Source organism: Globicephala melas, chromosome 13 (assembly GCF_963455315.2).
Source record: "Globicephala melas chromosome 13, mGloMel1.2, whole genome shotgun sequence".
Lineage (NCBI taxonomy): Eukaryota > Metazoa > Chordata > Mammalia > Artiodactyla > Delphinidae > Globicephala > Globicephala melas.
In genome coordinates this window covers 47,980,184-48,003,786 of record NC_083326.1, presented here as the reverse complement: position 1 = coordinate 48,003,786, position 23,603 = coordinate 47,980,184, and the positions used below count along the sequence as shown (strand labels likewise).

The following is a 23,603-nucleotide window of genomic DNA, read 5'->3' as shown; positions in this document are numbered from 1 at the left end:
GATTCACAAGACGGTCACAGATTCCCAAAAAAAAAAAAAAAAAATTATAGTAAAATTAAATCTGCTTGGAAATTTCTTTTTTGGGGGGGGTGGGGCGGGTGAGGTCGGTGCTGGTGGGCACAACCAATAATTCCTAAGGAATAAGATTTCCTATAGAGATGTACCTTCGTATGTAGTTTTAAAAAGGAAAACCCACTGTCCTAATCCTGTGAGAATAGAGCAGCCTTCTCAGCAACCATTTGCTGGATTTCACTAAACCTCAGATGTCAAAATTCCTCATCCTGAGAGAAGAAAATACTACCCAGCCTTAAAGTAAGACATTGTGCTTTTTCAGGGGGTCACTTCCACCTGCTGTAACAACCTCAGCTACAAGGGGCCTTATATCCAGCAGCCAAAGCGTAAGAAGTAACCAACCTGAGGAAGGGGATTCTTCACTATTAAAACCACGGGGGGATATGCTGGATCAGAAACAAAAATGGGGGTAAGTTGTGGGAGAAACTTAGATAACTGACAAAGGGAAAACTAAACCATGACTCAAGGAAATAGGAAGTATGCTAAGTGGCCTAATGTCTACCTATGGGTTCTGGCCTAGGTAAACAACTGCTGTTCTAAACAATTCTAGCCAAGAGGGTATCTCAAATTTAACCTGAGCAAAAGTGAACTCACCACCCTACCTTCCAATCCTGCTTCTTTTTCATTCCTGGTATCAGGGGATGGCCACTCAATGCACCTGAGGAGTTCAGAGACTGGGGGCTTGTTCTAATCTTTTCCTTGCTCTTATGCCCCCAAAATTTATCAATAGCTACATCTGGATGATTTTACCTCCTAAACAGTTATTGCATTTGGTCCTCCTCTCCACTCCTACGACCACTGCACTGGTTTTGGCCCCATCTTCTCTTACTCGTGCAATTGCAAGAGCTGCCTGTCTGGAATCCCAGCCCCCCCCCCCCAGTTTCCTCATTAAATCTACACACACCATTCAATCTGAGCATATATTCCCCTGTGTGAAACCTTCAATAGCTACTCACTGCCCAAAACAGTAATTATCAAACATTCTTAAGCTTCTAAACTCAATACTAAAGTGAAATCTTTCTTGAATTTCCATTATATGAAACAATTCCAGCCTGGGCTGTTCTGATTGCAGGGAATGGAGGATCCCTGCTATCTCAACTCCCTACCTCCATGCCTCCCTGGCTGATATATATCTGTGAGGTTCCTCAGAGCAGTTTGAAAAGCACAGGCCAGAGAATCAAATTTAACTTCTTAGCATGGTCCCCCAATGGCCAGATCTTACCTTTCCTTCCCAGTTCATTGCACTAACCAGCCTTCAAGGTGGCCCCCACTGAACCCCATCTCCTGGTATTCAGGCATTTGTTTAATTCTCTCTCATATCATACCAAGGGTTGGTCTGTGTGATCAATAATAGAATATGGGGCTTCCCTGGTGGCGCAGTGGTTGAGAGTCTGCCTGTCAATGCAGGCGACGTGGGTTCGTGCCCCAGTCCGGGAAGATCCCACATGCCGCGGAGCGGCTGGGCCCGTGAGCCATGGCCGCTGAGCCTGCGCGTCCGGAGGCTGTGCTCCGCAATGGGAGAGGCCACAACAGTGAGAGGCCCGTGTACCACACACACACAAAAATAATAATAATAATAATAGAATATAGCAGAAGAAATATTATGCCACTTCCAAGATTAGGCCATAAGAGACATTGCAGCTTCTCTCCTTCTCTCCCTCATCCTTTTCCAAAACCTTTCCCCTTCCCTCTCCTCCCTCTCACTTTACTTGTTCTGGGGAAAGCCTATTGACATGCCATGAGCAACTCTATAGAGAAGCTCATGTGGTGAAGATCTGAGATGTCCAGTCGGCAGCCATGTGATTGAGCTTAGAAGTGAATCCTCTAGTCCCATTCAAAACTTCAGCTAACTGCAGCCCTGGCCAACGCCTCAACTGCAACCTCATAAGAGACCCTGAACTAGAATCTCCCAGGTAAGCTGCTCCCAAATTCCTGAACTACAGAAACTTTCAGATGATACGTGATTGCTGCTTTAAGTCAAAACTGCTGGAGTCATTTATTCTGCAGCAATAGGGGACTAATACATTCACATTCTCTTACTACTTCCCTATCTTGCACTTTCCTCTAGCTTGATGTTGCCCCAGCAGATACTTTTCTGTTTCATATCCCATTCCTATTTTTCCTCCTCTTTTGTCTGCCTGAAATGCCTCTCCCCACCTATCTTCACTAGCGAACTCTCTTACCACTCAAGGCATCACATGCTCCAGGAAGCCAACCCTGAGTCCGAGTTAGGCTCAGAGACCCACCCTAAACCATTTTTCTCCCAGAAGATCCTGGGCCCAGTACTTATTTGACAAAGACTAGAAACTTGATAAATGTTTCTTGAATTGAACTGCTGATAAATGCACAGTAGTATTTAGGAAAACAAACTACAGAGCGGTGCTATTCATTTCACTATCTCTGCATGGTCTTCTTAGTGTAGAAAGTAATGGAGCCATACACTTTGCATTATATTGAGCCCAACTGCAGTATCTAATCAATGTAATAACATCTGTATCAATAAACATGTGATAAGAAGAAAGTTATCACTGTTTCATCATGAACAACCAAATTTATCTCCCCCTATGAGTGACCACTAGCACAAGTTCAGGCAAAGTGTGGTCCTTTGCTTTTTTGCAAGGCACGGGGACAAATAAACTGCAAAGGGCAGGCCATCTACTTGAGGAAGGAAGTAACAGAAGTAATGGAAGGAGAGAGAAAAAAACTGAGGTGAGGAAGAGGGGCTGTGTTCAGCTGTGCTGCTTGATAACCAGACCATCACTTCAGCCCAAATGACAGAATGATTATCAATGGCTCCAAAAGAAGCTTCACTTAGATTTCCACGGGCCGAAGAAGGTGATACTAAGAAGTGATTGAGTTTAGATTATACCCTTTCTAGTAACACAGAGAGGTGTGGCTCCTAAGGAAAGGAAGAAAAGCAAAACACAAAAAAAACATGATGGGGGAGGGGGAAGTGCTAAATTACAGAAATATAAAATATTCAGGAGAACAAAAGGAGGAGCAAAAGAACAATTCAAATATTAGCTCTCAGATAATATTTTAAATCTTTCCTTTTGAATGCATAATACTAATATTTATAATATTATTATAATATATTATATATAGTTATAATATATAATATATTTATAATATATAATAATAATATTTAATATAAAACATTAAACCAGATCACACAGTCACAGACATTGCTTTTTGATAACCAGCATAAAACAGCGGTGAAAAGCAAATACTTTTTTCATAGAAAATAAGACTACATATAAGAAATACAGTCATCCCTGGGTATCCTTGGGGGACTGGTTCCAGAACACCCCGAGTAGATACCAAAATCCATGGATGCTTGAGTCCCTAGTGTTTGCATATAACCTATGCTTATCCTGTCATATACTTTAAATCATCTCTAAATAATTTATAATATGTAATAGCATGTAAATGCTATGTAAATAGTCTAAATACTATGTAAATAGTTGCCGGAGTGCAAGGCAAATCCAAGTTTTGCTTTTTGTAACTTTCTGGAATTTTTTTTCCCAAATATTTTTGATCCGCGGGTCTGCCCAATCCACATTTGTGGAGCCCGAGGACATGGAGGGTTGACTGGTAAGTATATGACAGATATGACAGACTTGACAAATTTCTTTTCAGAAGGATTATAAAGGCATTCTCAAGTGTCCGTCAAACTGATAATTATGAAGGGGAAAAGTTTTAGAAACTAAACTATACGAGTGAAGTTGGAAAGCAATCCAAGTAATAAAAATATACACTTTTAAACAATTTGTAAATTAAATTGGAAAAATGCTTCCTTGAGGTGACAACAAAAAAACACATCTTGGTGTTTGAATGTACAACAGTGTCCTTCCCCAAAAAATTTATTTTATTTTTTCCAGCTTTACTGAGATAGAATTGACACGTAACATTGTATAAGTTTAATACAACGTGATGACTTGATACACTTATTAACTGCAAAATGATTACCATAGTAGGGTTAGCTAACACCTCTATCACCTCACATAATTACCATTTCTTTTTTGTGATGAGAGGATTAAAGATCTATTCTCTTAGCTACTGTCAAGTATATAGTACAGTATAATTTTCTCTATTATACAATGCAGTACATTAGATCCCCTGAACTTATTAATCTTATAAGTGGGTTTACAACTAAAGGATCTGAAATTGGAATCTTCAAGAGATACCTGCCCTCCCATGTTCATTGCAGCGTTATCCACAACAGCCAAGATATGGAGAGATTTCAAATCATTTTAACAATAATAACCTTTTCTATGGAAAGTCTATTTTGCAAGAATGATAGAGATAGGTAAATTGGTAGCACTCTTACTTTCATTTTTTGTGTCTCTAATCAGCTCCTAGTTTACAGAAGATCTGAATATCTGCCTTCTGTCCTAATATCTCCCACATCAGAAACCACGAGCTTCGGTGTCATTAAAATGGGCAGAACTCCAGGAAAGCCACATAAGATAGACCGGCCTTCACCATGTAAATAAACTGACATGAAAATGGACATTTCTCAAGATTAATTGGAATTTTTTCTTGGAAAATAGTTCAGTGTACTTGCCAACTGTATACATCCTAATGCTAATTATGCATTTAAAAGTTAAAGTTAATGAAGCTCATCACCACAATCATCCTTGCCTACATTTTTATTTAGTCACCAGGGGGAGCTAATACTGCTCTGTGGGTAGGTAGAGTCCAGGAATTAGATTTTTTTAAAGGGGGAAAAATTAAATTGATGTGGTATGAAATATAACTCAAATAAGGTCCATAGTGCCGATAAGGCAAATGTATCACACATGCAAAAAGAGAATTAGGTATAGAGCATTTTTTGTTGTCGTTAAACAAAGAAGTTAGAAAAAACTGAAAGCCATCCATTAGTAGAATTTTGCTGTTCTTAACAGAGGACATATATAAACCCAGTCATTTACGGTTGTCTTTGGGCCTATTAGGGTCTTAGTCACCATCCAGATTTTCTACAACTGTCGATTTGTTGCACTGACTCTATTATTTTCTTGGTTGAAGCACTACTATGATTCTAACAGCTAATCATGTGCTCAAAAATGTCCCATATAATTACATTATAATTATCTTGAAACAAATGTTACTTTCTCCTTTTGCTTCCCATATTTCTTTCAGTTCCAAATATATTTTTTTAGCACTTTTAATGTGTGTTCAAAGAGTTCTACCCAATAATCTATTTAAATTCATTCTACATTTCACCCAGGAGACACAATCCCTTTAAACTTTGAGGAGCTCCAGTTGGAACAAAGAGGGGAAAAGGGTTCAGAGTTTGTGGAATAATCACCTCTAATCGATCAATTTCCCCTGAAGGTAAAGCTGAAAGAAAGGAGGAGTGAAGAGTTCCATCCAATTCCTTGAAGTTTAAAGGAACTAAGCCCTGAGGCACAGTGTAGAATGAGTCCTGCCTTCCCCTCCCAAGGCCTATTAGGAGGTCATAGATCTCTGTGACATTGCTGCCATTCCCCAAAGACTAGATCCCCAGCCAGAGACTTCACACAAAGAGAAAGGATGGGGAAAGAGTCCACTTTTCTTATCAACTCACTACCTTATAAAGGAAGCAGATATTGGTCACAAGCATCTTAAGCAGAGTAATGTAAAAAAGAGAAAAGTGCAGTCATACAAAACTGTAAAAATTCAACCTCCTAAGTTTTATCATGTTGAATTTCACATCTGAGAATAGGCTACATGTGGCAGAGCTCTCCTGTGCACACAAATGTGTCCAAATACCTAAACATCACCCTGTTTATAAGACAGACTGAACGGCTGCACAGGGCGGAGGAAATAATAGTTGGTTTCTTTTAATTCATCTTCCCCACAAAAGAGGCCCCTCTGTTTCCACATCCCAAATACAGCCCTTCATTTATAATCTTTACACTTCTCCACAGGGACAAACTGACAGCTTTAATTACCATCAATGACCATCAAGGACATGGTGGAAATTCTTGAAGATATTCTCCCATGGTTTGTGTTCTTGATATTTTATTTACAATTTTTGGCAAATAAATCCTGAAACCACAGAATTAGATGATAATATGTTCATTATCAATTATACAACTAAGGCCAGACCACTTCTCTACAACAGTTATGGTTCCACAAGACATCCAAAGGTAACATTTTTAATACACAGACAAATAATGCTAATTTGCTTCTTGAGTTCTATTCATTTCAAAATGCTAATTTCAAAAACCTCAAACTAATCAAGGAGCAGGTAATTTGCAAATAGTTATAGCTAATACAGGATATTCTCCACTTAGCTCTTACTTGTAAAAAATAAAGTGAATTTACCCATGTATTTTCTATTTCTAGGAGAGTTCATCCTTTAGGAACTTTCCATTCATAATCAGTAGCTTTCTTGTGATTCACAAATTATTATAACAGGCTGACAGTAAAAACACCTAATTTTATTTTTTTATTTTTATTTTTTTTCCACAGTTAGACATATTTTAGTGAAACTTCAGAACATGAAATCAAAGAGAATATGTAAAATCCAACTAAATAGAAAAGACAAATTACACACAAAAGAACTATAATTAGAATGACTACAGATAGCTCAACAAAAACAATAGCAATCACGATTATGGTGTAATATCTTCATAACGTGGAACAAAAATAACTGTCAACCTCTGCCCAGATAATCTATCAAGAATGAGCGTAAAAACACCTAATTTTAAAATGCACATCAAAAATACAGAGAAGTATTTCTTAAAACTACCCCTTCAATATTCCAGCTATTTAATTTTAATAAATTAATACATGTAATAACTCACCATTCATAGTGGGAAAATGTACCTCATCAGTAAAGGCCTTTTATAAATCCCGATTACAATGCCCAAAATCATTCAAAAGCTTCGAGACAATAATGGACCTGAAAATGATTATTTTATATCCATGTTTTGGCAGAGAATTTCACAAACAAATATATCAAGAAAAAGACAGTAGACTAAACACTAATATCAAAGTTCTGCTGTAGCAAAATCAATGTGGAAACAACAATGCTTTTACAGCAGGTAATAGTTTAACGGACCCTTCCTCCAAAACTAGAAAAAGGAGCTCACTCAGCCAACGGCTCAGAGGTTGGAACCAATCATGGACAATTGCTTTCTCTCTGGCAAATGCGTAGAAGAACTTTAGTCATGGTCCTGCCAGACCAAGAAAATGACACACTCAAGCCACACCACCTTCTCTAAAACCGAGAGGAGCAGAGACTTGGTGAGTTGTTTTTCACATGATGAAGTAAATGGTAGTCAACAACAGTGGTCTCTGAAATATAGGGTACATATCCCAGGGTAGAAAAGATAGTCTGAATATTTAGCAACCAATCAGAAGGGACAGCAGCCATAAATAGCCACCCAGCATCCTCAGAGTGAGAAGATAAATAGTCATCCTGGGTGCCCTTGCTTCTCCACTCCCTTCCCACATCTCAAAATAGTGCCCAGTGAAACAGACCTGTGGATCATCTTGTTTAATGTTAAGTAATCTAATTCACACACAATCCTCAAGTTTTGATAAGTGATTTTTAAAGTTTTCTGCAAGGCAACTGCAGGATATTGATAGCTGTGCACAAATAAGCAACAAGAAAGTGGCAAGTCTAGCCCTTCTACTCCTAGTAAAAGCTCTTTGTCAGCCACAGGATGAAGGACGGAAGAAAGAAACAATTTAATCAGATGTGACCAAAAGTTGGCAAAACAAAATTGAGATTTCAGGAAAGTTGTTTGAAATATGGTGGCTATAGCCAACATCGATAGTTATGAACCTCAGCAAGAAGTGTAATAACAGACGTTCTCTCTTTGTGGTTTTCTGAGATAGCTCTCTTAGCTCTCACAGCCATTAAAATAAATTGTCAAAATAAATGAATCTAGACCAGAACTTCAAAACAACATAAATTTATTTTTTAAATCTATTTATTTCATCTTCACCTCATTTTTCAATTTCTGTTTTTTGAGTGTTGTATCATATGTGCATCTATGTAATATATTGATAAGTATGTATTATGAAGATGCAGCCTATATTTTTTTAATCAAACAAGTTTGGAAACCACTGGTCTGAAAAATAAGAAGCATGTGGAGAAGGGGCTGGGGAATGGAATCAGTGGAGGCCACGAAATTGCATTTTGGGGGCTTAGGGGGATTTGAAGAATGAAGTAGCCTAAAAAGACTAAGGAAATATTTTGGGTAGGAAACAAGAAATTGATCAAAACAGAGGGACATAGGAAAATAAAATATACAGTGCCTTAAGCCTAATTAATATAGAAAGAGATAATTAATTTATATATAAATGATTAATAACAAAGCATGAATAATGAATTAATACAGAAATTAATGTAGAAATATGCAAATCAAAGGCATAATGCATTGAACCTAATTAATATAAACTAAAGTGTTAAAATATCACATTTATTTCATGTAATTTATTTCAACTAATGATTTGAAAAGGAAAACAGAAAAAAAAATTTCTGAAAACAGTTTCAATATGCTTCTTTGAAAATGATGCTTCATTCCATAAAACACTCATTTTCCTTATTCCCACTGCAAACAGAACTCGCTGTTAGGGTACTTGACTGTCAAGTGGAACCAACCAGTCTTTAATTTTCCACAACCATATAACACATGTTCAATCACTTTCACTTTTTCTTTAAATTCTTTAGTCAAAAAAAAAAAAAAATCCAGATGTCTAAAAGTGTTCAGTTCACAAAATCTGTGTGAAGCTTCCAGGGAGTCTCATAACTTTTAAAATCAAATTAAATGAACATACTATTTTATACTGATGCAGTGTCTAATCATTGGTTCAGTTCCTTTTCTTCAAAAATGTGAACCCGTACAGTATCAGTATTTGTAAAGGAGCCACAAACATGGTTAGGGTTTTATAAATCTGGTCTACAAACATTTTCCCCCAAACTACAACAGCCTTGCTGTCACACACACCTCGACCTACTCATCTTACCAACAGTATAGTGGACCAGAGGGTTAAGAACTAATACAACGCTGTTTAGTTTTTCTGCATTTACACCCAGGCAATTCACATCAATGACGGGAAAGAACACTTAACAGACAACTCAAGTTTGCAAATTAGGAGGAGAGAAGAGAAAAATGACTCAGAACAACAAGCATACAGTATTACCAAATGCACTTTACACATTTATCCTGTTAAGTGAAGCTTAGTTTTGATGATTTACAATGCTAGTTCTTACTCAGTTTTGTAAGCATAATAAAGTCTCCGTAATCTCAGCCTTCCCCTTAGCACCCTGCTATTAAATCTTTGTTGAGAAGTGTGATGAGACCCCTCTGGCTTCCAGCCCTCCCTACTCCCTGAGGGAAATGGCAAGAAATGATAGGGTTTGTGGATTAGTAAAATGAGAGGTTCTCTGTGCTTTTCCTTCTTTAAATATATATTTTGATAATCTGTCTTCTGCATCAGAGAGTCCCAACAGCATTAGAGTGTTGATTTCCCTCCCTTCTCAGCCTCCAGGAAAAAGACAGCACGGCTGGGGCAAGACAGGTGGTTTGCATCTCCTGCTACAACTGAAGAGCGGGATTTAATTTTTTTTTCACCTTTCCCCTTATTCCTTCAAGCAGGGATGATATATAATTTACTTACACATGTTGGATTGCAGACTAGAGGACAGCTGCCCTGAGAGACAAAGAAGAGGGCCACCCTGTACCTCGTTATCCTTAGGGACTGTTCTGCTGCTTCCTAGGTCAGGATGCTTCTCCACAACAGTGCCCACCTTCCAGAATTCCCCTCAGTGATGAACTCCATTAACGGTGTGTGTGACCCCCTAGATCTCTGGGCCGATGCTGGACCTGCTGTCTGTGAGTTCAGTACCTACTCATGAACTGACCTGGGGCATACTTGATCCCTGAGCTGACTTTCAAATCTGAGTCTAAAATTGATCATCTTGGGACTTCCCTGGCGGTCCACTGGTTAAGACTTGCCCTTCCAATGCAGGGGGGACGGGTTCAATCTCTGGTCAGGGAAGTTAAGATCCCACATGCTGCGTGGCACAGGCAAAATAAAATAAAATAAAATTGATCATCTTGGTCCATATTTGACCTTCATCTCCTAAGGCCAGGACTAGTCTAGGCTCACTTGGCATGACTAGACCAGGATTTCAAAACTTTCAGTTTGGAGTGAGTGAGTTTTCACCTTGGCAGCTCACCCTTGGGTATGAGAGTCACCGAAGAACAGATCTCAAGTTACCAAGAAAGCACTCAGTTAGGGATGGGAATCTCAGGGCAGGTTTTTACCAGTTCAGGGTGGTTTCAACAAAACGACCCTGACTGACCTCCATAGGTGTCAGACCACAGAATACCTCCGTTTTGTGTTATTTTGCAAATCAGCAAGTTTTAAGACTTTTCTCTCCTAATTCTACTCTATAGTTAACCCTCCTATACACTACTAGGAGTTCCCTCTTTCTTCATACAAATTGTTCACCAAAAGGTTTTCAGGCTCTGGTCTAGATGGATAGGACGACACATGTAAGTAAAGACTTTGAGATGAACAGAAGGGAAGCCACAAGGAGCAAAGAAGAAAGTTGAGAAAACACCAAGAGACCATAAAATAGCCAGAGAGAAAAGAAGGAGAGATATAAGGACAACAAGGAAATTAAGAGTCTTGAAACAAGGACAGGAATCAAGGGAAAATTAGCAAAGATACAAATGGGGCTAGATGAAGTTAAAAAAAAAAAAAAAAAATTAAAGAAACAAAAAAGAGTAAAACTAAAAGGGAAAAAGAAAACAACTAGAAATATCCTACTTTGCTAAACTAGCATTTTGTCCACCAGAAAAAAGAAGAAGCACCAAGAAGAGAGTAAACTCAAGCAGCAGGAAACTAAATTTGGAAAAGTCAGACCTCCTAACGCAGAGTAAAAGGTTTTAATCAAGGAAGAAGGTAAAAGCATCATATTACTTTTTTAATTAAAATGCTGCCAGTGTCTTTAATCTCTTCCAGATTAGACTGAAGGGTACCCTTAGCTAACTCAACTCAAGTTTGAACTTTAACACTTTAAACAAATGTGAAGGATTCCTGATTTTGTTTCTCCCCCTTTTGCTTTCTCCCTGATCCTCCACTTCTGCTTTTCCCCTCATCAATCTACCGCCCTCCCCAAGAAATCACCCTGAACATCAATAAACAGGACAAAGACCCATCAGCTGTACCTTTCCTGAAATGTTTCATTAAGTCACAAATAAGACTCTTTTCTTTCCTTTGTTTAAAATGTTGTGGGATAAAATGATGTGAGCACAGACTAGATTCTAAGCTTTTAGAAAGCTTAAGATCAAAATAAACCAAATATTTTATTAGGGATTGAGGTTTTTGAAGAAAAAAGTATTTAACCCATAGATATTATCTTCACCATACCACGTGCTGAAAATCCAGCATTTTCTGCACTGATATTAAAGTTGTATAATATATAAAGAAATATATTATTGTATAATATATAAAGTTATCCAGGAATAATGTTTCTTTTGTTGTTGTTGTTGTTGTTGTTTTGCTTCACAGAGCTGAACATAAGGATATTTCCATGGCAGGAACTCAATAAAACGTAAACACTAAATAGAACTTCAAGGTTTTCTTAATATTGAATTTTAAAGTTAATCTTTCACATGAGAGATACACCACTCTCACCTAAGGTAAGATTTCTTGCTGGCATAGTTTATATTGGCCATATCAGTTAGGTTCCCATGTCTTCACCTTAATGTTAGTGTTGACTCCACATAAGTAAAGCTTCCCTTTAAAGCTATTCCACTAAAAATAGAATCATACTAACTGCATTTAATGGGATTTTCCAAAAATTATGCATTCTGAGGAAAAATGAATTAAATGAAGTCAATTAAATGTACATGAATTAGAAACTGCAAATAAATCCACAAAGAATACCTTTACACACCCAACAGAATGCTTAAATTAAAAAGACTGGCAACACAAATGTTATCAAGGATGCACAACTGGAACTCATAGACATTGCTGGTGACAGTGTAAAACGGTGCAACCACTTGTGATAAAGATTCAGAAGTTTTTCATACAGTTAAATATACCCTACCCCATGACTCAGCAATTCTACTCCTGCTTATTAACTCGAGAAATAAAACATATATCCACAAAAAGACCTGTATAGGAAGGTTCACGACGACTTTATTCACAACAAGCAAAAACTAAAAGTAACCAAAATGTCTACCAATAGGAGAATGGAAAACAAAATTAGGATACATTCATGTGATGGAATACTACTCGGCAATAAAAAAGAACAGATTACTCATATACACAACACGAATGAACCTTGCAGACACTATGCTGAACAAAAGAAGCTAGACACAAAAAAGAGTACATACTGTGTGTACATATAAGAAGCTCTAGAACAGGCAAAACAAGTCTACAGTTAAAAACTTAAAATCTAGTTACTGCTAGTGGATCATTATTGATTAGAAAGGGGTCAAGAGAAGAGAAATGTCTAGGATGCAGGAAATTACCTTAAGAGGGATACGGGTCACATGGGTATATGTATTTTGTTAAAGTTTATCAAACTGCACACTGAGGAGCTATAAATTTCACTGTATGTAAATGTTACATTATAAACTATAACATTAATAACTATAAACAGCTATTAAACTCTAGTCAGTTGGTCTGCTTATCATGATGATATGAGTAAGCAATTTTAGAATACTTAATGTGTATTCTAGACTCGGGAAATGAGTAAATGAGTAAATGAGTAAATATGTTGAGGATGATGGAAGATAGGTGTCTCACTGCTAGAGAGGATAGTAATAAATATGGAAAGAAAAAAGATTGGAATGTATCTCAAATGTTGGATTGAATTAGAGGTATCAATAGAAACATGTGGTTCTTATTAGAGAGAGAAAAATACATATATGTGTATATATTTGTATATATGTGCATTTTATAAGTTATATTATACATGTATTATATTAAACACACATATACATTTCCTAAATTCTGTCTGCTGATATGGTTTATAATCAACGATATACCTCTATCAATGAGTATACACAGTGCCCATATCTTGATTTCTAAATACCTCTGTCCTCTTAAAGGAACCGGGGTTCCTTGGACAAAAGATTGATTAGGACTATAACATGATGAGCCTGGAGCATCTGTTTGCAGCAGAAACTGAGTCAGTCCTCAAATAATGATGGAGACATTAAACTGACCCAGAATACCATTCAAAGGGACTCCTACTGGCCAAATCTCAGGCAATCTGGGCATCAAAATAATGATAGTAATGAATTATGACCCACTGAATAAAATACAAATCCAAAAGCCCATGGTGATACGAATACAAAAATAAATGAATGAATAAGAAAGGAAACTGTGGCAGAAGGCCAACTAATAAATACAAAAATTATACAGCTAAAATGGAGATTTCATGAGAGAAAATATTTACTTAGTGTCAAAGCATCTTCCCACAAATTACTTATTATTTACAAAGGGAAAAGAGCAACATTTTAACACTGGAGAAATTTGGTGGACACCACCTAAAATAAGTATTCAGTGTTAACCCCATCAACACTGGTATAGTATAGTCAACATCAGGTACTTCCTGATCTGATGTACTGAGAAGGGCACAGCACCACTTTGGTGGCATTCCTGCCATGGAAGTATGTAACCTGAATTTAATCATGAGGAAACATCAAGCAAACCCAATTACAGATGGGCATTTTATAAAGTGCTGGCAGGTACTCCTCAAAAAATGAGAGACCATTCCAGGTGAAAGGAAACAAAAGAGACATGACAATTAAAAAATTAGAAAGAAGAAGAAAGAAAATGAAACAAACAAGCAAAAAACCTCTAAAGGACATTATTGGGACAACTGTTGAAATTTAAATATTGGTTGTGGATTAGATAACAGTACTCTATGTGTTAAATGTGAACTTTCCTCATTTTGGTAAGTGTGCCACAGCCATGTAAGAGACTGTATTTGTTCTTAGGAAATACACCGAATATATTTCGAAGGGTGTGAAGTCTTCAACCTTCTCTCAAATGACTAAGAAAAAAAACTAGTGAAGAGGCAATGACAGATCAAGTAGGGTAAAATGTAAAAAACTGGTGAATCAGATAAGTGGTAGATGGGAGTTCTATATACTGTTTTTGCAATTTGTCTCTAAGTTTGGAAATGTATCAAAAAAAAAGTTACCAAAACCCACAAAAATATGTATATAGCAATGCTTATATAAGCGTCACAGATTTTCAAACTTATACTCCAAAAAAAACAATAATGGGTTTTCTGAAAGAGAGGAGAGTCTATGGCCTAATAAACGTACTCACTGCAATCCCTTTTTGAAGAGCCACAGTGCACTTCAGTAATGAAGCCTATTTAACTGGATTTAATCCAACAGTTCCATAATAATCTGTTCAGGAAACCTGCTTAAAATGGAACACCTATTAAAATCTTACAAAAATATCAATATTCTGTGGGAAACAGCTGGAGAACCACTTGTCTAATAAATACATTTCCTATACATGGTTAGTTGAAGAAAGATTTGTGCTAGGAAAATAAGATAGAGTAAGAGATCTACAAACACACACACACACACACCCACACACACACTGGAGCAGTGTCAGTATCATCAGTAAGAGAAAAATGACAGGAGTCTAAAAAGAGATATCTATCTAAAATGTCCCACCCAGCCTCATATAGTATGTCCTTGCAGGATATATTTTTAAAGAGGGTAGAAACTTGGCAAACTGAGTTTTACTTTTATCCAACCATTAACTTGAACACATCATGCTTCCTGTCATTTTAAATCTGATTCTTCCCGCGAAATGTATAGCAGAATAGCTTCTGTGCCTTAGTGAGCACCTTCTGTGGGCCAGGCACTGTGCAAGACTCAGAGAATACAATGATGAATAAGACAGAGCTCCTGCCATCCAGGAGCTTCCAGTCTAATGAGGGAGATGGAAAGTTAACACATGCAGTGAACACTGTGGTATTCAAGAATAAGCATTGGGCTTTATAGGAACACAAAAAAGGCACCAAACTCAGCAGAGAGCGACCAATCAGTGAAAGTTCTCTTGAGATGATGTTTAAACTAAAATAAGTTCGTGCACACTAAACTTCTGTGAAAACTTATTCGGAAGGTATTTTTAAACTTTATTTTAGCCACCCGATGTTAGGCTCTGTATCTACGTGGTATCACGGTAGTTAAAAAAAAAAAAAAGGAAATGAAAACATATCCATTAGCTATTAAAATCTGGGTACAATTCAAAATCTAAGGATGACTGTGACAATGAGTTTGCCGTAAACCATCATCTTGGAATTCTTTCTAAAGCACTTCTAGACTTACCTAGGTACTCAAGTAGAAGAATGTAACAGCTGGAAGAGGGGGTGAAAAAAAAAAAGGAACAAACGGAAAAAATCAGAAATAGAACAGTATGAGAAGACAAGAAGTGGCAAGTGTTGTTTACCTGTCAGCTGAAAAACAAGAAACAAACGGAAAAATCAGAAATAGAGAAGACGTACGAGAAGATGAGAAGTGGTAGGTGTGTTTACCTGTCAGCTGACATCGATTAATCTTGTGTTCAGTGATGTCGCTCAGTGACTCAAACACCTGGAAGCAGCTGTCACAGCTGTGCACGCCTTCATCTTCCAGCTCCTCACCATCTTCTGGCCTCTTCTTACAGTCCCCTGCCTCTCCATCTTCAGTCTTGTCTTCAAGTTCACAGTTGGGGTCTGAAAAAAAAAATCAAGACTGTAAGTATGGTGTTTAAAGACAGGTTCTTTTAAAGTAGCGCTTCATCTTGCTACCCAAACCAGAAACACCTTTTTCCTTGAAGCTGCACTAGGAGGGCTTTATTGTAGATTTTATTACAGAAGCATCAAAAGTGGGACTTCCCTAAAATTTGTCAGTTCGTGATGACTGGAGTTTTTCCTTTTGTCCTCCAACATGTAGCCCTTTTCTCAGCTCCTCTTTCAAATAATTTGCCACACTTAAGGTTAACTTTGACATTTTTTTACAGCCTTTGTTTGCTTACAAGAGAGAGAGGAATCACTTTTAAAATTAAACAGTCTCCAATGCAAAGGGAAAAACCACTGTGCTTGAGAATGAATTCCTTTTCTGCTAAACATACTCTTTCACAGGAAATTACCAGAATTAGCCAAAAGTCTAGAGTAAGCTAAGCTAATTACCATAGGCACAAAATTTACCTTTACTTATAGACTGTTCAAAACACACAGTTACCCCATTATTTGTTAGACAGCAATAGCAAAATAAGTTCTACCACATAGCAAAACATTCTTGCAAGCACCAATTCAAGTGTAAATGTACTGGTGTGTCTCTTGTTTTCAAAATCATCAAAAAAATAAAACAAAATATACAAAGAGCAACTGCAAATTATGATCAAGTCAACAACTTGAACCGGCATTATCAGTTTCGAAAAGCTAAATAGAGGGAAAACTAAAAATAGTGCCATTGTAACCCTAAGAATGATACACAAATAGCATTCATAAGAGAGCAAAACACGTGCAATATTTTCACTTAGAGCTCAATAAATACGTTGTGATTTTCTTTTGCCTCATTTTAGCGAAGTATCCCCAAGCATTCTAGTGTCACTGCTCCTCTTTGCAGGAAAGCACAGAGGGAGAGAAGACGCCTCTTTAGGGAAAATTAGGATAATACAATCTGTGACTTAACGGGACATTCATTTCTAATAGCAAGAAGTCCTCCAAAGTCAGAAATAAATTATGTCTCAAAATAGAGTTTTCAATGAACAGTTACAAAAGAACTGTGTCCAGATACCTAAGAAATATGTAATGTGTTATCTGTAGTCAATTTGTTTAGATATGGGAGGATAAATATTTGCAATGTTACGATACAGAATTCACAGGATCAAACTAGCCCAGACTTCTTAGAAAAGTCAGTCAGTGCCGCCATACCACTGTCCGCTGTCGGAAAGTGCTTCCTGCTACCTTGCATGTCACGTGCTTCTACGAACCTATTTCTACAAGTCACGGTGCTCCCCTTTGGCTGGAAGTTATTCCAAATCCTTTCTACACATCTGCAATAAACTTAACTATATCACCACCCTTCAAATGATTCACATATACCAAAATCAACTTACATGTCAACACATAGAATAATCTCTTGGGTTTGTAAAACAAAAGCAGAATTCCCAAATCAAAGAGCAAGTAGTTTTGTTTGTTTGTTTATTTTCAAAAAAACCTAAAAAACGTGTTTAAGTAAATTGGTAATTTGAGTTGATTTGCCGTCTGGAAAATTAACTCAACACTCGACGCAGTACCCGTTTCAACCTACTGGCGTTTAGACTGCTCATCCCTGGGGGAGTAATCACAGGATCTTTTTCGTTTGTCTTGTACTTTGCCCAGCACAGCATGGTGTCCAGGTGAGTGTTTAGTAAATATTATTTAATGATGACAAGAAGGGAGGGGAGGGAGTAAAAAACGAGTATACTAAAAAGTCCTTTACTGGTATTTCTTCTGTAAACAGGAACAGACCAGTCATCTCCAAATTCAAAAGCACCTACATGCCTACACTTTCCAAAACTGACACTGTATAATCCATCACATTTGCCTTTGCTGGTTTCAAATGTTTCATCTAGAGCTACAGACACAAGAAACAGGTAATGGTTCAAAGAGCTCCAACAAGCTAAAACCAAGTGGTAAAATACTGCCAAATTAGAGTAATTCAGGAAAACAAATAACTGTCCCAATTATGGTGAACTGGCTGGCACACCGTTAACACCATTAAACACTTGGTGGAAGGCAGCAGGCGTACACTGAACACTCAGTTGTTTAGCATGATTTTCCAGTTTCTCATAAAACTGACAGCACTCAGAGAAATGTGGCTGCTAGGTCTGAATTTTAATACGATTATTTAAATGCTATGCATCGAGTTTGCAGGCCTGTTTGTTTTTAAATAAGCAGACACTCTGAATACTTTAAGTAGTATGCAGCGAAAATGATAAGAACTTGCCTCCCTTATTATTCAAGGATATGGACACTTTACACGGATCCACATCAAAAACATCAAACAAACAGGGAAGCCTGCATGATGCTCTAGCTCTTAACAACTGAAGAATGACCCCAGTCCATGCTCCTGACACTGTGGCTAGTTATTAAAATGAGGGTCATTTTAAGACTAATAAAAAATGGTTTTGCTTCCACTTCTGCATTTACAGATAGAATCCTTCAGGGGCTGAAGCCAGTCAAGCTTATTCACTTCTGCTGCAACTTCAGGACGCAAGCTCCAGTCAACTGGCGAATTGTTTTTTAGGTCACCACTTAAGAGGGACCCTCTGGGGGGTGGGTGCGATTATAGCCTATGATGCTTTGGTGTAGCACAATGAGTCCTGGAAACTCAGACTCTCTCCCTGAGAGTAGATTTTTTTTTTTTTTGCCAACCTCCACATCCAGGAGGAATTCTTTCTTGCCCATTCGAAAGATGGGTTTAGGGCTTTCCTGGTGGCGCAGTGGTTAAGAATCCGCCTGCCAAGGCAGGGGACACGGGTTCGAGCCCTGGTCCAGGAAGACCCCACATAACACGGAGCAACTAAGCCCGTGCTCCACAACTACTGAGCCCACGTTCCACAACTACTGAAGTTTGCATGCCTAGAGCCCGTGCTCCGCAGTAAGAGAAGCCACAGCAATGAGAAGCCCGCGCACCGCAACGAAGAGCAGCCCCCACTCGCCGCAGCTAGAGAAAGCCCGCGCGCAGCAACGAAGACCCAACGCAGCCAAAAAAAAAAAAAAAAGCAAAACAGAAAAAACAAAACAAAAGATGCATTCATTTGCGTTAGGAGTTTCCATTCCTAATGGCAGCTGAGGTAGGAAGATTCTAGAAAGCTGACACTGTCAACCATTTCTTTCCCACAGGCGGCTACACTTCAATAATTGCACATGGCCTTAGTTATGTAGTTTTTATAGAGCCCTTTGAGAGTCAGTCATAAGAAATAACTGTACTGCTCTGCTAGCCATTCAGACCTCTGACTTCAGCCCAAGGAGTTATAATTACAAGGTCCGTCCCTGTAAGCACTGCTCCAACCCGAACACCACTGCAGGACGGACAGCTGTTATTCCAACTCTACTGTTGTACTACAAACCCACCCAAAGGGCAATATTTTAAGATATCCGCACACCCCCCTGCACTGCCATCACAAACCCCAACATAGCCACAGGCACCACTCTGTCCTCTGCCCTAGAGAAGGCCACCCAAATTCGTTTCCTCCATCACAGATGACCTCTGCCCAACCAGCCTGCAGGCTCATCCCTTCAGAAGGGTCCGTGTGATGCACTGGACTGAGAGTGTTCAGACTCGGATAAAAGACACAACTGTTACTGTAAAAATAAATGGCAGCTCTCTGTTTCCGATTTTGTTAATGTTACTTGTAAATGGAAATTTAAAAGAAGTGTAATTTTTCCCCTTATTATGTTCCCTGGTGGGTGGTTCCTTCCTTCTTCTCATCCTCCTCTTCCTAAGCGTTGTTATTGCTACAACTTGGTTTAATAAAATTACAAATTTGGGGAAAATGAAAAACTGCACTGGCTTAAAAGCGTTGGAGGCCATAAACCCATGGACTTCAATTAATTTCAAGTGTGGGATCAGTTTAAGGCCAACCAGCAGAAATTCTGTTCTGTCCATGTAAAAATGAGGTTTCACCACATTTACTTTTTATAACCTATATAAAAGTCAAGTAAAAGTAATGAATATCTAAACCCCATCTCAGTGGACTGGCAAAGGCTATCTGTATTCTTGAAACTCATCCTACATATTTCTCTCTGTGCAACAAGGATTCCATGCCTGATCAAAGTTAAAATGTCAAACCACTGAGAAAACAGCCCAATTTCCAATCCATTTCACTGCCTAGAAATGGACCTCCTTCCAAGCCACTTTTGCATGGAAAAGCACTGGCAAAAGAAAGAAAAACTAAGAGATCATGTGGTTATAATTATTACCAGGCAAGGAATATTTCTGCAGCTCAGTGGTAAAGTAAAACTCTGTTGCTCTCTGCTCCCAGTACTGTCCATCGCAAAACAACTGCCTCATTAAATCTCTGCAGTAAGATTAATATGCCGTAGCTGCACTACATTTATAACCTGGTACTCTATAAAAGGCACATTTAATGGTAAGAGCCAGAGCCTAGATACAAAGTATTACTATAAAAACTTCTGGCAGTGAGTATGCAGTCCAGGCCCTCTGTCCTTCTTGCTGGAGATATAAATGAGGCTTTTCCTGGTTGCCTCGAAGCATGAGGCTCTACCTTACAAACCAGTACATTTTTATAAGAGTGGCAGAAACACAGGGTTCTGAGGATGATGTAAATATGAACGCAAGACGACTATTTAACAACTGAGATTGGCAAGAGATGAATGAACCCAAAATACTCAAACACAAACTTAAAACTGGACCATTTCCTTATAGTTTGTTCTCTGGTCATAGCCAGCTTTTCACCAAATTAAACAACCATGGCATGAATTACTCAATCTTAAAGCAACCCACATAGTGCCAGTAAGTTCAAACGTAACAGCTAAAATATGCATACTGCCTTGAAAAAAGAACATGTGATGACCATGACCTCCTGGAACTTAATTGCCTAAAACTATAAAAAAAAAAAAAAAGATGTTCAAGAAAAAGTGGCCTCAACACTACATTACTAGTGGACTGGTAAAAATATGTTTTCGTTATTTTGGAAAGCTGCCTAAGTTTTTTCTTCCAAGGATATCTTCTGAAAATAAAAAAAGCACTATAACCCAGGTCTTATTTTGAGGAACCCTATGGTGAATAAGTAAACAAATAATTTAAGCAAATGCATTCCACACTCAAATTTCCCCAAATCACTACAAATGATGCACCTCAGGTTAACAATAATCTTGTGCAAATAATAATTAATTGTCTGATGTTGTTGGGTTTTTTTAACATCTTTATTGGAGTATAATTGCTTTACAATGGTGTGTTAGTTTCTGCTTTATAACAAAGTGAACCAGCTATACATACACATATATCCCCATATCTCCTCCCTCTTGCATCTCCCTCTCACCCTCCCTATCCCACCCCTCTAGGTGGTCACAAAGCACCGAGCTGATCTCCCTGTGCTATGCGGCTGCTTCCCACTAGCTATCAATTTTACGTTTGGTAGTGTATACATGTCCATGCCACTCTCTCACTCGTCCCAGCTTACTCTTCCCCCTCGCCATGTCCTCAAGTCCATTCTCTATAAAAAGAAACGAAATTGAGTTATTTGTAGTGAGGTGGATGGACCTAGAGACTGTCAAACAAAGTGAAGTCAGAAAGAGAAAAAACAAATACCGTATGCTAACACATATATATGGAATCTAAAAAAAAAAAAAAAAATGGTTCTGAAGAACCTAGGGGCAGCACAGGGAATAAAGACGCAGACCTAGAGAATGATGTTGTTTTTAAAGCTCACATGTGGTCACAACAACTGGCCTTCTAGGGTTTACTGACATCTTTAGAAGTCCCACACCTAAAAAGAAAACCAGATACTACTATTTAGAGCAAACCATGTCTGAAAGCACTCCTCCCCTCCAAGTATGTTCAAATCCCATGAACTGGCGTATCTTGATAACTTTCTAAGAACAGAGGAAAAGTGACCTTCGGTTTACCAAGAGTTAACAAGGAGCCTCCCTCCTTTTCAAAAACCAAAGGGTGGGATCATTATTTTGTGCTTTCTGGGCTCTACATGTGCATTCTCACTGGAAATCCCATAAGATGAAAACAGATTTAGGGAAAATAAATCGTCCACTGTTTATAAAATCTCGAGCAGGCTCTAATGAAGGAATGCGCCATCTGGCCCACACCCACCTGCTACTCTGCTACCTCACTTTTTTCTACTCTTAAGAAAAGGTAAACAAACAAAAGGAAACAAAAACAAAAGCAATCAGTGAAGTGGCCAAGGATGAGCATTCCTGGAACTTTGGCTTCAGGACAGGGACAGCCCTCCCAGGCTGAGACCTGGCTGATGACAACAGGTCCAAAGAGCTCAAGTGGCCAAGGATAAAAACGTGCTCTTTTTACTTTTCCTGCAATGTTTATCTTCTAACCACTGTATTCTGTGAAAGTTATTAAATTGTTTTACAGAAAAAAAGGAAAAGAACAAAACAAAAAAACAAAAAACCTTTTCATGTACTGTTCTCTCCTTTGTCTCTAAAATCTTCTCAGACAAAAAGAATTATCTCTATGTTAAACAAAATCACACAGTTGAAGTTTAGAATTTCTGTGGTTTTGCTTGATTGTTCTACAGGTCTATCATGATCCTTGAAGACCAAAGAGAAATATCACAGGTGCACTACTATGAAGGAGCACATGCCAAACATGAATTTATTTCCATTCTTCTTTCTACAATGAAATTCCTTGTAGGAGGATGCTGAGTGGGAGGCAATTAGCCTTGGGAGAGGTTAAGACACACACACACAAATACACAAAACAAAAAAATATACATGCACGTTTGGGAACCAAATAAAACGTTTCTTGGCTTCCAATCAGAATCTTACTCAAATTTCTTTCCTCTTCTTCATCCTTCTTTATCTTTAACACGAAATGTAGAAGAAAAGCCATCTTAGCTCTCCAACTTTCATACAGAGTATTTATAAACAGGTCCCTGCCTTAGTCATTAACCTTTGAGTGACTGTGGTTGCCTTGTCACACCTTCAGTAAACAAACATTTTCTGAGCACCCACACAGTAATAGGCATTTGGCTAAGGCCCTCGAGATGCAAAGTCTAAGACCTGGTCCTTGTCCCAAGGAGCTTGCAATCTGCTGCAGAGCTTCCCAACCAGCAGGTCAAAAGCGGGTTCAGGTGTTCAAGGATATTGATCCTTTCCGCCCTCGAAGTGGCCATGTACAGCTTGAGATAACTGGAAACTGCAGGCCAGTTGCCTCTCCATTTACCCAAGTGTTTCCTTCAAAACATCATTTTTCTGCGTGTGCCATGACATGAGAAGGGCTGGCAAGCACTGGGGAAGGGGGAGAGAGAGATGAGTAAACCAATGACTGCAGAAGGAGGGATAACTGCTCGGATGGAGAAGCCCACAGACTTTTAAAAGCCCACAGGCTTTTTTTTCTTAATATAATTTTTTAAATTTTTATTTATTTTTGGCTGCGTTGGGTCTTTGTTGCTGTGCACGGGCTTTCCCTAGTTGCGGCGAGCAGGGACTACTCTTCGTTGCAATGCATGGGCTTCTCATTGTGGTGGCTTCTCTTGTTGCAGAGCATGGGTTCTAGGCACACGGGCTTCAGTAGTTGTATCACGCAGGTTCAGCAGTTGTGGCACGCAGGCTCTAGAGCACAGGCTCAGTAGTTGTGGCACACGGGCTTAGTTGCTCCGCAGCATGTGGGATCTTCCTGGACCAGGGCTTGAAACCGTGTCCTCTGCCTTGGCAGGCGGATTCTTAACCACTGTGCCACCAGTGAAGCCCAGCCCACAGGCTTTTAAATCAGATGGTGCAGAGCAGGAAAACGTTACACAAAGAGTAGCAAAATTGGGCTAAGTTTTAAAGAATGGGTAGCACTGAGGGCAAG

The 23,603-nt window shown here is 38.5% G+C and overlaps 1 protein-coding gene across 5 annotated transcripts in view; it reads right to left on the bottom strand.

Moving 5' to 3' along the window:
- Positions 1–23,603, bottom strand: part of ZNF521 (zinc finger protein 521) — a 283,327-nt gene that overhangs the window by 237,248 nt on the left and 22,476 nt on the right. For all 5 annotated transcript variants that reach the window (XM_060310466.1, XM_030842565.2, XM_070046973.1 and 2 more), the window contains one exon: positions 15,602–15,781. Coding sequence is in view for 4 of the 5 variants with exons in the window: in XM_030842565.2 (XP_030698425.1) it covers positions 15,602–15,781 (180 nt within the window). In the remaining variant the exon portion in view is untranslated. The remainder of the gene's footprint in view (positions 1–15,601; positions 15,782–23,603) is intronic.